At 57.9% G+C, this 14,102-nt stretch overlaps 2 protein-coding genes across 3 annotated transcripts; both read right to left on the reverse strand.

The window, feature by feature from the left end:
- On the reverse strand, positions 1-3,583 carry Znf358 (zinc finger protein 358). 2 transcript variants are annotated; one of them, XM_087202016.1, is made up of 2 exons: positions 3,437-3,583; positions 1-1,728 (listed from the first exon to the last, which is right to left on the reverse strand). In XM_087202016.1, exon 2 carries the CDS (start codon positions 1,688-1,690, stop codon positions 77-79), a length of 1,614 nt encoding a protein of 537 aa, XP_087058142.1. In that variant the 5' UTR covers positions 1,691-1,728; positions 3,437-3,583; the 3' UTR covers positions 1-76. The 2 variants fall into 2 exon arrangements, with proteins under 2 accessions (XP_087058142.1, XP_004865378.3); XM_004865321.4 differs by lacking the exon at positions 3,437-3,583 and adding an exon at positions 2,859-3,138.
- A 3,957-nt stretch (positions 3,584-7,540) lies between these two features.
- Positions 7,541-12,884, reverse strand: Saxo5 (stabilizer of axonemal microtubules 5). The gene is given in 9 exon segments (XM_004866040.3): positions 7,541-7,774; positions 8,138-8,223; positions 8,926-9,040; positions 9,042-9,128; positions 9,676-9,785; positions 9,868-9,980; positions 10,173-10,273; positions 10,360-10,463; positions 11,952-12,884. Coding segments are annotated over 9 exon segments (1,842 nt in total). The 5' UTR covers positions 12,850-12,884; the 3' UTR covers positions 7,541-7,546.
- Between the last annotated feature and the right edge of the window lie 1,218 nt (positions 12,885-14,102).

Consider the following 14,102-nt stretch of genomic DNA (forward strand, 5'->3'; position numbering starts at 1 on the left):
GAAGGCAGTGGGAGGGTTTTACTAAGTGCACAACACACAACTTCCCAGGCCCTGTGGACGCCCTGCGGTGCCCCCTTCAGCCATCAGGCCCCAGCAGTGCCCCTTGCTCCTCAACCCGCTCCAGACTCTCACCAGCAGGGAAGGCTGGGCTGACAGTGTCTCGGGTGGGAGAGCAGGGGTCAGGCTGGGACTCAGGGTGGGGGTCAGGGCTGGTATCAGATTCACGGTCAGGGCTGAGCACAAGGTCGGGGTCAGCATTGTGACCAGGCTTAGGGTCAGAAGATTCAACAGGATCGGGGCTGGGGGAGGATCCGGAGCCAGAGAGGGGCTTGGGGCTGGGATTGGAAAGGGACCCAGGGTCCGGGCCGCAGCCAGAGCTGGGGCCTGGGCTAAGGCCCAGGCCAGAGCCCAGCACAGAGACAGCCTCGGGACCCAGGAAGGAGACCTTTCCCGGCCTCGTGACGGGTGCAGAGCTCAGGCCAGGCCCGAGCCCCAAGCCGGCGGCGGCGGCGGCTGCGGCGGCGGCGCCTTCGTGCACCCGCTTGTGCTTGGTGAGGCTGGAGGCCTGGCCGAACGCCTTGCCGCAGAGCTGGCAGCGGTAGGGGCGCTCGCCGGAATGCACGTGGAGGTGCTGCAGCAGCGCCGAGCTCTGCCCGAAGGCCTTGGAGCAGTGCGGACAGGCGTAGGGCCGCTCGCCCGTGTGGATGCGCAGGTGGTGCTGCAAGTTGGAGCTCTGCCCGAAGGCCTTGCCGCAGTGCGGACAGCGGTAGGGGCGCTCGGCCGTGTGCGTGCGCTGGTGTTGCAGCAGCGCCGAGCTCTGCCCAAAGGCCTTCCCGCACTGCGGGCACGGGTATGGCCGCTCGCCCGTGTGCGTGCGCAGGTGCTTGAGCAGCGCCGAGCCCTGACCGAAGCCTTTGGCACACACCGGGCACTTGTGAGGCCGCGGGCCCCCATGCGTGCGCAGGTGCTGTGCCAGCAGCGAGCCGTGGCCAAAGGCCTTGCCGCACACCGGGCAGTGGTGCGGCTTCTCCCCGCTGTGGCTGCTGCGGTGCTTGAGCAGCGTGGAGCGCCAGCCGAAGGCCTTGCCACAGGCCGCGCACTGGTAGGGGCGCGCACCGGTGTGGATGCCGCGGTGCTGCGCCAGCGTGGCGCCGTGGCTGAAGGACTTGCCGCAGTCGGGGCAGCGGTACGGCTTCTCGCCGCTGTGGGTGCGGCGGTGCTGGCTCAGCCCCGAGCTGCGGCGGAAGGCGCGGCCGCAATCGGGGCAGGAGAAGGGCCGGGGCGGGCTGGCTGGGGCGGGGAGCACCGCAGGGCTGGAGGCCAGGACCTCGGGGGCGGCAGTGATGCTGGAGGAGAGCGGGTCCACGTCTGCCGCGGCAGGACTGAGGGCTTCGCTGTCGGGGTCGAGGACCAGGGGTACAGGGCCAATGACGTCTGGATCGAGATCGAAACTTGAAGACATGGGGTCCAGATCTTGGGGCTCCTCAGAGGTGGGGTCCAGGTCTTCATAGCCGGGGTCCACGTCTTCCGGGGCAGTGTTGAGGTCTTCTGGATCCGGCTCTGGGTCTTCAGAAACTGGGTCCAGATCTTCGTGTTTGGGGTCCAGGTCTTCCGAGTCCGAGTCGATTTCTTCATAGGTGGGCCTCACGCCCTTGTGGCCCGGGTTCCTGACCAGGACAGAGCGCCGCATCCCGGCTGTGGAACTGCCGGTCGTTTCTGGGACAGGATCTGCAGGGTGAGGACAGAGGGTCAGTGGTGGCATCTTCAGGGGCCAGGGCGTCTCCTTTGCAGGCTGGGCAGGGACTGGAGCAGGGACTGGCTCTGTCTGTTGTCTTTCACCACAGGAGACTTCTCTCTCTCTCCCCAGCCCCAGCCAGGAAGTACAGTTGGGGGACCCTGGCCCGGCATGGGGGGACCCTCCCTTCTCAGCCCCAACCTGGATGGAAGTCATGGGACCCCAAACTAGGTCTCCAGTGCCCAACTCCATGGCTCTGCCCCTCTGTCCATCCTGGCTCTATGCTGGGCAGCCTGGGTCTGTGGAAGAGAGACCTCAGTTCCCTTGTGGGGAAGAGGTTGGGAGGCAGAGCACAAGGCCTGAGTTCCCATTGCAGAGTCAGGGGTGGCAGATTTGAGCATTCATGGTGGGGAGGGAGACCTTTGGCTGGCTTCCCACTGAGCCGCTGGACCAAGCTGAGCTCTTGAACCTCTGTCTGGGGGAAATGGGAGGCAAAGGACAGCTGAGTCCCCTCCTATGTAGCTGGGGAGAGGACAGGAGCCTCCTGCAAGATGACAAGGGGACAGCTACTCTCCTGGACAGAAGATGCAGAATGCCTCTTCCCTCAGCTGGACTGTGGTGGGGGACCCCTCCTATCCAGAAAGAGGGAGGCAGATTCTAGACCGCATAGCCAGGAAGGTGGGGACAGGTTTCAGCGTGTTTCCCCAACTGGCTGGAAGATGGTGGATTCTCATCACCTCTTGGGTTCTTGGGGAAACCTGGACACAGCTCCCGTAAAGGGAGACCCCCGAGCCGCTGAGCCCCTGGCTGGGGCGTGGGGACTGGGTGGACACATTGATGGGGTGGAGGGAGAAGAGCTGGGACCCCTCCCCGGAGGCAGGGGGAGCTTGGAACTACCTGTTGGGCAGACACTGGTGGGATGGGGGTAGCGAGAGCTCTGGCTGACCTTTTGGGGAGGGGGATCACACCCAGCCACAGCCCCACAGCAGGAAGTGGTAAGCACTGGGGGAGGGTGGAGCTCTTGGATGGCCCCCTCGACCCATGCCCACAATTACAGGGTGGGGAGAGGATACTTGGGTGCCCTCCTGGGTGTGTGTGGGGGGCAAGGGAATCCTTAGTTTACCCCAGAGGCTGCGGCTGCCTCCTTTCCCATTTCGCAGCTGGAAGGAGGGAGAAGAAATCCCTGGGACCCTTCCGGAGTCGAGGGAGAGGCTTCCAGAGGCCAGGACCTCCAGACTTTCGAGGGAAGGGAACAATGGCTGAGGCCTTTCCTGGGGTCCTGGGGGGTCAGGAGACCCCCGACCCCGCATCTTGAGGAGAGGGCCTCCTGAGCCCCCAGACCCCAAGCTGGAGGTAGGAAGAACAATACCCAGGGGCCCTCTTGATTTCCAGGAGTGGATGGGCGCTGGGGAGGGGGCGCCCCGGGCGAGATCTCAGGGCCGAGGGCGTCCCCGCCCCTCCCGATCGCAGGCGCGCAGCTCCGGGCCCCCGGCCGCAGAGGCAGGAGGGGCGCGCTAGGCCGGCGGGGCGCGGGTCCCCCCATCACCGCGCGCTCTCCGATCCGCCAGCCCGGGGCGGGGGCGCGCAGGGCGGGGGGCGCGGCAAGGAGGTCACCCCGGGCCGCGCCCCGCGCCGGGGTCCCCGGGCCGCCCCCCTCCCGAGTCCGCCCGGCCCGGCCCGCCCGCCCGCGGGGTCACTCACCCGGCGCCCCTCGCCCTGCCCGGCCGCCAGCGCCCCCCGGACCCGCAGGACGCCCCCCGCCCGCCAGCCCCGCCGGCGGCCCCCTCGGCCCCGCCAGGCGCTCCCGGGGAGAGCGGGGCCGGCCGAGGGCCGCAGCGGGAGCTGCTGGGACTTGTAGTCCGCCCGCCCCGCCGCGGCCGGCGCCATCGCTGCCCCCGCCCCCCGGGCCGGCCTTTGTCCCGCCGGCCTCCCCTTTGTGCGCGCGGGTCTCTCTGCCGGGCCGCGCCGCCGCCGGCCTCAGCCCTGCCTCTCCGCCTCCGTGGCCCTCGCTGGCCCTGCCTGACGCAGCCCCTATGTCTCCGTCTCTCCTGCATTCTCTGATTCCCTCTGGCCCTGTTTCTCCACATCGGTCCCGTTCTGTCTCAATCCCTTTGTCTCCGGTTCTGTCCCTCTGCCTGCCTCCGTCCTTCTCTTTGCTTCTACCTCTTTCTCTCTATCTCGGCCTTTTGTTCATATCTTTGTTCCAAAAGCAGCAAACAAACCAGCGGAGGTGGCACACACCTGTCATCCCAGCACTTGGAGGCTGAGGCAGTGGGATTGGGAGTTCGAAGCCAGCCTGGGCTTCATAGTGAGTTCAAAGCCAAACTGAGCTACATAGCGGGACCCTGGCTGGCTGGCCAGACACAGGCCAAGCCTGCACCTTCAGGTCTTGCCTAACTTTGCTTAAGCCAAGATTTCTTCTCCCCCTAAAATTTTTTTCTTTATGCTAGTGGAAGTCTCCAGGTCTCTGAGGAACATTCTTTCACACCTTGAAAGTCAGTGTGGAATGCTCTCGCTTAATGTCTTTCCACCTCCTACCCACATACTGGTCTCTGCTGTCCCACAAGGAATCCAGGGGCCTAGCTCCAGGGCTCATTTCTGGAGAACCACATCCGGGACTGGGGAGACATCTGGATAGATTTCACCCAAAGACACAGATCCCTGCCAGGGAGGAGGCAAAAAATAGCTCCTGGCAGCCAGGCCCTGATGTTCTCTATGAAACCTAAACACTGGTCTCGGAGTATAAACAGTGATCAGACGAGGCCATTCTGTGACCACATCTGAACCCAGATAGGCACAAGGACAAACTGCAACCACAAAAGTGAGTGCACACACTCCGCCCCGCCCCGCCTCCCTGCCAGTGTCAGCTCTGATTTCCAGTCCTGCTACCTGCAACTACCTCCCCTAAATGTCCAGAGCAATCTGCAAAGTGAGGTCGTTCTACACCAGGACAGACAGTGAGTCCAAGAAATGGCTCTGGCTGTATTGGTTGAGCTCCTGGATACAGCCGTACCTGAAGCCTCATTCTTCCTAGTTCTAAGAGCCAGAAAATTCCCATGTGTTTGAACTCTGATTAGTGGATTTCTGTCCCTTGGATTCATGATTTTTTTTTTTTTTTTGATACCAGGGATCGAACTCAGGACTGTGCAATTTCAAGGCAGGCACGGTGCCACTGAGCTAAATCCCTGGCCCAGTGTTCTTGACTAATTTAGAAATTACTACCTGGAAAGGGAAGGGTACTAAGGGAAATAAGTTAAAATGTGGAATTGGCTAAGCCAGGGTAGGGTTGAAAGCTAGGACTCTCACAAGCATGAACTATAGAATCAATAAGGCTCCCTAGGGTTGTGCAGTGCACAACTTGTCTGGATGTATGAAGTATGATAGAAAAATATGGTATCTACTGAGATTTTTCAAAACTTTTTTGATAAAAGACACATTGCTATGAATCCCCTTTCAAAAAACTCCCCTTCACTTCAACACACTTACTTATCCCATGGTTCTTGCCACTTTCTGAAGCAGCTCTGGAGTCCTCTTTCATGAGTGTATTTAGTTGCACCACTGTGGCTGCCTCGATGTCCTGAATCGATTCAAAACTTTGACCTTTCTTGGTCATTTTGACCTTGGGGAAGAGCCAGAAGCCATGGGTGGCAGATCCGGTGAATAATGTGGATGAGGACACACTCATGTTTTCCCGAGCCTGCCTAACTGTTGGATGGCACATGGCCACAGCATTCACTGTATTTTTGATCACACCTTGTAAAGGCTCTCATAAAAGAGGATTCCGGAACTGCTTCAGAAATTGGCAAGAATGATGGGAAAAGTGTGTTTGAAGTGAGGGGGAGGATTTTCAGGAGGTCTTGTCTTTTACTCTGATAATTGTTTTGGTACCGGGGATCGAACTCTGGTACTTCTGCTTTCGAGGCAGGCGGTGGAACCCTGAGCTAAATCCCCGGCCCTACTCTGATAATTAAAAAAAATTAACCATTTACCCCATATATTGAGGTCCCCCAGGGTGGGAGAGGGCCAATGAAGAGAGGTTGGAGGGCAAGGAAGCTTGGAATTCAGGGTTTGAAGGGTTAGGGTCTGGGGTTGTTCCGGGGTTTGACTTCGATGGGAGGGGGAGTGTCTGACCTTTTATGGCCCTTGAAGGAACTGTCATGGTGTCCAAAGCCCGTGCATGCGTGCGTGTGTGTGTGTGTGTGTGTGTGAGTGTGTGTGTGTGCGCGTGTGCATGTGGGTGTGTGCGCATGTGCGCGCCCGGTCAAATCTGCATAGTCAATGCCATGGTAATGGGGCTGCAGAGGCACAGGCTCACTGCGTATGAGCTGAGTTTCCTGGTTATCTTTCCCCATTATGTTTAGACCTCAGCATCCTGGTGCTGGGCTAATGACTATTTATCTTTATCAGTACATGTTTGCAGTACACCATAATTAGATTTATTGTGGGAGAGCTTGAAGGTGAACACATCTTAATTCTTTTGCTGCCCTCTTCCCCTCCCACCCTTCCTGCTCCTTGCAGTTCTTGCTCCCTTTCCCTTTTGCAAAAGCTCTGTTTCCAGTTTTTCTCCAATTCTTTTCTATCCCTTTTTTCTTCCTCCCTCCATCCCTGATTCCCCTTCCTATTTGAAAAAGATCTCCTTACTTCTGATTATCTTTTATTTTGCTCTTTTTTATATTTTTGCTTTCTTGTATAAGAGAAACCATGCGATATTTAAGCTTGTGTGTCTGATTTATTTCACTTGACATTATGGTCTCAAAGTGCATCTGATTACCTATGAATGTCTCAGGTTTATCCTTCTTTATGGCACAGTAGTACTCCATTGTGTATGAACACCACATTTTCTTTATCTATTCAACTGTTGATGGGTATATAGGTCACTTCCAAGAATTAGCTAGTATGAGTTGTGCTGCTATAAACATGGGTGTGCATACATCACTGTGATATGATGACTTTAACTCTTTCAGGAAGGTACCTAGAAGGGGAATGGTTGGGTCAAATGAAATTTCCAGCTTTAGTTGTTTGAGAAACCTCCTCACTGATTTCCATAGTGGTTGCTCTAGTTTACATTCCCACCAACAATGTAGAATGTTGCCCCTCCCCAGCCTTTATTATTTGGTATCTTGACGATGGCTATTGTCTCTGGAGTGAGATGGAATCTCAGAGTTGTTTTGATTTGCATTTCTCTAATGGCCAGCAATGCTGAGCATTTTCTCATGTATCTGTTGGCCATCTGTACCTCTGAGAAGTGTCTGTTTATTTCAGCTGTTGGGCTGATGTTAACTTGGAAGGTGACTCTAGTCCCGGAAAGCTGGCCCCAAGGTGGAACCTCCCTTCTTTCTCTAGCTTGTTCTTTTGCCACCTCCTGCCTCACAGCCCCAGGAAGGCACATCCTCACCCCCGCCCCAATGGCTCTGTCCCACTCCAAACCCTCTGTGCCATTCAGTGCAAGCCAGGGGCTGGGACACTGCTCAGGCGCTCAGGTTTTTCTCAAAGGAGGAAACAGCCATTGTCACCTGTCAATCCCCTCCTGCCCCCATCTGTCCAAGCATCGCCTTTAACAGTGGGCTGGTGGAGCTGGGCACAGTGCCGCACACCAGTAATCCCAGCTACTCAGGAGGCTGAGGCAGGAAGATGGAAAGTTCAAAGCCAGCCTGGGCAACTTAGTGAGACCAAAGTCTTAGCTTTCCAAATAAAAACCTAACAGGGCTGGGAATGTAGCTCACTGTGAGTGCCCCAGTTCCGTCCTCAGTACCCCACCTATGCAGAAAAAAAGGCGGCCTGATGCAGAGGGCAGATTTAGGCAAGGTGCATTTATTGCTGGCTGGAGCAAGGGTACAAAGGGAGCTGGGAAGCCTGAGGGTCTATCGCCCCTCTCGGGCAGCCCCGATGGCGAGGCATGCCCAGCGGCACGTAGCTCTCCTGGGCGTTGCTTAGTCTCAGTACTGCGGGGCCCTGGTACCTGCAGGGAAACTCCTCCTTGTAGTGGGTGGAGAAGAAGCGCTGTCTCCCCAGCGGGAACTCCAGGTGGATGTACTTACACTGTGGAGTGGGATGGGTCGGCAGGGCACCCACCCTGTCCAGCCTGTGGTGCCTGGACCACCCTGGGGCATCAAAGGCTGGGCCGAGGTGCAGGCGTGTGTGTCTAGGGACTGGACCCCGGAGGTGGGCAAAGGGGGCCGGGCTGTGCTGACCACAGAGCTCCAGGAGACGCCAGCGAGACACGAGAGGAGCAGTGAACCTCGGTGGCTCCATATGAAGAGTCATGGGGAGATCCTGACATGACCTCGGGTGAGCTAGGGGTGACTTGAGGCCGGGGTGGGGTCGGAGGGTGACAGTGTGATCGTCCTGCCAACCGCGCCCATTCGGAAGCTGTGTGGGGCGTCCCCTGTCCTCCCCTCTTACCCTCCGCGGCAACTCTGGAGTCTTGCGCGCTCCGGCTGTTCCGTGCGGCTTCAGCATCGTCTGGTTAGTGGTTGAAAAGTCGAATTCTGCAGATTTGGGCAGGGGCGCCGGCAGTTGAGGGACAGAGGGGCTGAGGGTGGGGGACGGGTTCAGGGACAAAGGCTGATGTTGACCTGGGGCCAAGTACGGGTTAGAAGTGGAGTTGGAGCCAGGCGTGGTAGCACGGGTCTGCGGTCCAGCACTCTGGGAGGCTGAGGCAGAAGACTGCAATTCAAGCCCAGGCTTTAAGGCCTTGTCTCAAAATAAAATATGTTTAAAAGGGCTGGGGTTGTTGGTCAGTATGAAGGCCCTGGGTTCAATTCCCGAATTCCTTCCTCCAAAAAGGACTGAGGTTGGGGTGGGGGCGGGGCCAGACCGCAGGACTCTGGGGGCGGGGCCAAGTAGGACAGCCAGCAGGTCAGAGGGCGGAGCTAGCACCTGACAGAGGAGAAAGGGCAGCTTTGAGTGAGGGCAGATGGAGAAGGGGCGGGGTTGTGGCTGCTCCCGAGGGGCGGAGCCATGCAGGGGGGGGTGCCGTAGCAGGGTGGCAAGGTAGTGCCAAGGCCAGGGGGGGACAGGTTTGTCCAGGGGAGGACTGGGGGTCCTGGCCAGTCCAGGGCGAGGCTTAACCCTGCAGGAGGCAGAGCCAGAGTCCAGCAGGGGGACAAGGCCGTGATGGGGCGGGGCCTCCAGGGACGGGGCGGGGCTTTCTATGGTGGGCGGGGCCTCTCTGGATGGGGGGGGCACACCGCCGCTGCCCTGAGGCAGGTCGGTCCCTGTGAAGTGGAGGCTGAGTGCCTTCGGTGGCTTCCCTCCGTCCCGGGCACAGTAGGCTGAGTGCATGGTGCTTTGGAAGACGTGTCCCCAGCAGCTTTGGCTCTCCCAGGGTCACGTGACCCTGCCATTTCTCATGGGTCATGTGGCGTCTGGTTGGCTGGGTCGGAGGCGGTGGCTGTGGGACCACAAAGAAGCTAGGAAACTGCCAAGTCTGAGATGTCCCGAAGCCCACGGGGAGGAAGAGGGTGGGTGCTGTGTGGCACGGGACAGCTCCCCGCCCCTCTCTGGGCTCCATGACGCTGCTGGGAATTGTTATCTCATTCGAATGAGACAGGGAGGTTTTTACTTTATTCACAGGGGATTGAACCCAAAGCCTTCACAATGAGATACATCCCCAACCATTTTTATTGTTTATTTAGAGACAGAGTGCTGGGATTACAGGCGAGCGCCACCCCACTGAGATATGGAAGTTTGAAAGTAACTTCCCCAAGATCAAATACATCTAGGTGATCCTCACACACATACCAAGCTCACTCCTAGCTCAAGGCCTTTGCACTTGCTATTTGTTTTTCTCAGTACCAGGGATTAAACTCAGGACCTTGTGCTTATGAGGCAAGCATGGTGCCACTGAGCTAAATTCCCAGCCCTGCACTTGCTATTTTCTCTGCCTTTGAAGCCCTTTGCCCTGCTTACCCCTCCCCTTTCTGCCCCTACCCACTGACCTGGCCATAGAAATCCTGCATGGAGGTTGTAAGGCTTCCGGGGCCAGGACACCAGTTTCCTTTCAGGATGTGCGATTCTGGAGTCTGATCATGGTGAAGAAGGAAAGGCTCTGCCAGGGCAGAGTAAGGGTTGAGCGGTGTGGGGAAGCCACAGAGAGAGGGAGCCAGCAGAGGCAGGAGGCAGGCCCTCACCTGGGTCCCACGCATAGAAGTGGTCGGTCACCGTAGTGCTGCCGTGGAAGAGGCTGTCTCCAGGTGGGATACTGACACAGTGGATGTGAGCGGCTGCCTGGGCCTTGTCATACCTGTGGGTAAGGTAAGGTGGGATCTGCATGGCTCCTTGCAGGAAAGAGGGGAGCAGCACTGGCTGAGCTGGCAGACATTAATAATGGGTGACCTGACACAATATGGAGACCTGAAAGCCCCAAGTGACACACTCGGCTGCTGCCGAATACCAACTGGCCCATCCTGGTGGCAGAGATGGCGGTCCCTTGTACCTGTCCGGGGGCAGGCCTTGGGGTGCATGGGTCTGTTTCAGCTCTGAGTACACTGGGCCATACCCAGTCTGGCAATCTCCTAGGGGCACAGAGAAAGTCGCCTGTATGCAGAGAGGGGTGGGAAGGCCAAGGCCACCCGGCCTGCGTGGCTGCCCTCCCCAGCAGCCCCAATCCTGCCTCAGTTTACCCTCTTACACATAGAGGCAGGTGGGCCCAGCAGGGCCTGGAATTGTCTCTTGTAGGAGTTCTCTTTCTGTCCCTTGTAGTCCCACCTGAGGGTATTGGCACCCCCTGAGGAGGGGCAGGGAGAGAGAGAGAGAGAGAGAGAGAGAGAGGGAGAGAGAGAGAGAGAGAGGGAATGGGATTGGTTCCCTGAAACCACAGGGCCCATAGGATTCAATCCCTTGCCTGGAAAAAAAAGGCTGAGAAATCCTTACCAGTCTAGACTGAGGACTATCTGGAGTGTACCAAAAAATGACAAGACTACAAAAGATATATAGAGGTAAAGTGAATGTTTAAATTTTAAAAAATGATTACAGTAAGAGACACAGTACCTTTAACCCCCCTCAAAATCCTCTCTCTTACTTCAAACACACTTATCCCACTGTTCTTGCCACTTTCCAAAGCAGTTCTGGAAGGGCTCTTTGGGGAGCGTCTTCATGAGGTGCGGACAAAACTATGGTGAAAGCTGCTGTGGAGTTGACTGCCATCCAAGGGAAAGGCAGGTCCATGAAAATATCACGCTGGGTCCTCATCTATCTTCTTCACTGGGTCCGGCACCATGTGACGCCTGGCTCTCCTCCAAAGTCAAAACGACCATGAAAGGCCAATGTTTTGAACTGATTCAGGACACAGACGCAGCCATAACAGCTCACCTGGACACTCACGAAAGAAAGCTTTCAAAACGGCTTCAGAAAGTGGCAAGAATGATGGGGGAGGTGTGCTCAAAGCGAGGAGGAGGATTTAGAAGGAGATTTATGGCAATGTGAGTTTTTCAGTCATGAATTTTTAAGTTTAAACACTCACCATATTTTTCAAGCATATCTCCTAACCATACAAAGGATAACTATGAAGCATTGAGCCATGCCTCCAGGGCTTTGCACCTGCGTCTTGGGCCTGGTACTCACTTCACAGGCTGTCTGAGGCTCAGAGAGGGTAAGCAACTTGCTGGAAATCACAGAAATCACCTGCAAGGGTCCTGGAGCCACCGAATTGGAAAACCACACTCCCAGGGGCTCCTCTTTGTTGAGCACCCACTATGTGCCGGGCTCACTGAGACCCTTCAGTTTCACCAGCTCCTGTGAGGTCAGGCCCTGGAACAGCGCCCATTTTGTAGATGAGTGGATCAAGGCTTGGAGAGTCTCACTTGGTCAATCACACAGCTACGAAGGTGCAGGGCCGGGGTGGCCACGGGGAGCTTACACTGAACTCAAAGCAGCATTCATAACTTCTCCCCACTACACAGCACCCTGGAGAAATTCGGGAGGATGTGTCCACTCCACAGCTGGAGAAACTGAGGCCCAAGGAAGTCCGGGGTGGTGTTGGAGGTCGAGTACTATCGACATTTGGAGCTGGCTAATTGTTTTTCACGGGGTGACTGCCCTGTGGGTAGTGGGATGTTTAGCCTTATCCTTAGCCTCTACCTGCAAGCAGGACCCTTTCCCTTAGTGGTGACAATCAAAAACTGTTTGCCGACACTGTCAAACGTTCCCTGGAACTGGGGGAAATTGCAGAATCCCTGCCCCTCTTTGTGCACAGCGCGCAGAGGCGCGCGCTCACCCAGATGGCAGCAGTGCGCGCGGGGCTGCGGGCTCGCGTCGTGGGGCGGAAAGAACGTGCGGTACGCGGTGGGGGGCACGCGCAGCTTGTCCTTGTCGCCAGGCGGCACCGAGTCCAGGTCAAAGATGAGGCGCGCGCCTCCGATCCGCTCCCCGGCGCGCGCCTGCACCTCGGGCCAGCGGTAGGCGGCGCGCGTGCTGGAGATGCCGGGCCCAGCCCGCGCGCCCGCGTACAAGCTCAGGCTGCGGTGGCGCGTGGCGGCCTTGCGTCCCTGCGGGCCCTCGGCCTTCGCTGGCGGCGTGAACGCGCGGCGCGCCTCCGACACGCGCTCCTCGGCCGACCCTCCAGGGTCCTGCTGGAAGAGCTGAGCGCTCGGCAGTTGCGGGACCCGCTGTGCTCGCGCGTTGGGGCCGTGGGAGGGGAAGTCCCGGTGCGTCGTGGAGCGCTGGGTGCCCTGGTGCAGCCGCGGGTCCGGGCCCAGCGCGAAACGCCAGGCCTTGAGAAAGTCCATCCGGGACGCCGGGCACGGCGGGAGGGGGCTCGCGGCCATCGCGGCACAGCGCCACCTGCGCAGGGGCGGGGGCACCGGACCGGGCCTGAGACCGCCGAGGACAAAGCTGCCTTTGACTTCTTCCTGCGCGCCAGGCACTGCGCTGGGGCGGGGTCGTCGGGAAAACAGGCGCACGCCCTGTGCTGGGCCCCAGGGAAGTCGAGAGAGAAACCGGCATTCATTTGGCGTCTGCTGGGTGCCAGGCACCGTCCTAGGCACGGGGGCGGTACAGCATCTGACCAAACAGACCCTGAACCCTGCCCTCTTGTAGCTGATGACAGGGCTGGAGGTGTGGCGCCATGGTGAGCGCCTGCCTAGCACGCGTAAGGCCCCGGGTTCCCTGCCCATCTCTAAAGTACGGAATTGGAAAGGTGCAGGTGGCCGGGGGCTCCAAAGCCCTGGGGAGAACCTGGGCTTTTTTGTAATGAGGTGGGAACCATGGTAGGGTTCAAAGCAGAGGAAGGACAAGCTATTATATAGAACAGTCCATCCACAGCCAGCGCTTCTTTTTGAGATAGGGCCTCACTTTGTAGTTCAGGCTATCCTTGAACTCAGCATGCAGCCCAGCTGCAGTGATCCTCCTGCCTCAGCCTCCTGGGTACGGAATGACGGATGTGTGCCTCCACACCCTGCCGCACAATCTCATTTCCACAGTGCTTTCTCACTGTCCCTTGTGCCCTGTGCAGCTGCCCTCCTGGGGGGGAGCTTTGTGTTCCATGTCTGAGGTTCCCACACCTCCCATTCTCCTTCCTTCTCCCACCTTTAACTCCAGGCTCCCAGCTTGAGACTTTCTTGCTTTACCTGGAGCCGAGCTGTCTCCCTGCCCTCCTCCCTGCTCCTCCCAGCCTCCCTGGCTCTCAGCCTCCGTTCCTCCACGCAGCCCTCCCAGTCCACCTGTGTTCAGAGGCGTGTTTTTCACATTTTGTGGCACACATATTGCCTTGAGACTCAAAGTCTCTTTTTTTTCAGTCCCCCGGGAATTGAACTCAGGACCTTGTGCTTGCCAGGCGGGTGTGGTGCCACTGAGCTACACCCCCGGCCTTCTTCAGGTGGGTGTTTTTAATGAAGCCATGATTTTAGTGTACAGGTTTGTGCCTTCCTTGACTTCACACACCCCAGGCAAGTGCTCTATCCCTGTGACTGTGTGTTGCTAAGTTACTAAGTTGCCCAGGCTGACCTCAAATTTGAGGTCCTCCTGCCTCAGCCTCCTGAGTAGCTGGGATGAAAGGTGTGCACCACCACACCTGTTTTGCTTTTTGGTGGATCATTTTATATCCTGAAATAGTTGAGAATCAAGAAGATTCCAAACTTTGTGGGAGAAGCTGACAGCTAAGATTAGTAACCAGGTAATCGATTCCTGCAATCCCTGGTTTCCTCCTCCACAGGGACAAGGGCAGAGACCTACCTACGGGGGTGTCATGACAGCTAACACGTGCTGGGCTGGGGGCCAGCTGGGCCCTCAGACTTCCTGGCCCTGACCTCCCAGGGCCTGGTCACACAGCTGCAGCCCAGCGTGGTCCCGCCCTGCCCACTGTGACCTCCTCACTTCCCCGAACGATGGTGTCACAATGGGCCCGAGCACCTCCAGGGCAGCCCAGAGG

The sequence above is a fragment of the Heterocephalus glaber genome, unplaced genomic scaffold (assembly GCF_053883595.1).
Source record: "Heterocephalus glaber isolate CG9 unplaced genomic scaffold, H.glaber_assembly_v1.0 deba00001761, whole genome shotgun sequence".
Lineage (NCBI taxonomy): Eukaryota > Metazoa > Chordata > Mammalia > Rodentia > Bathyergidae > Heterocephalus > Heterocephalus glaber.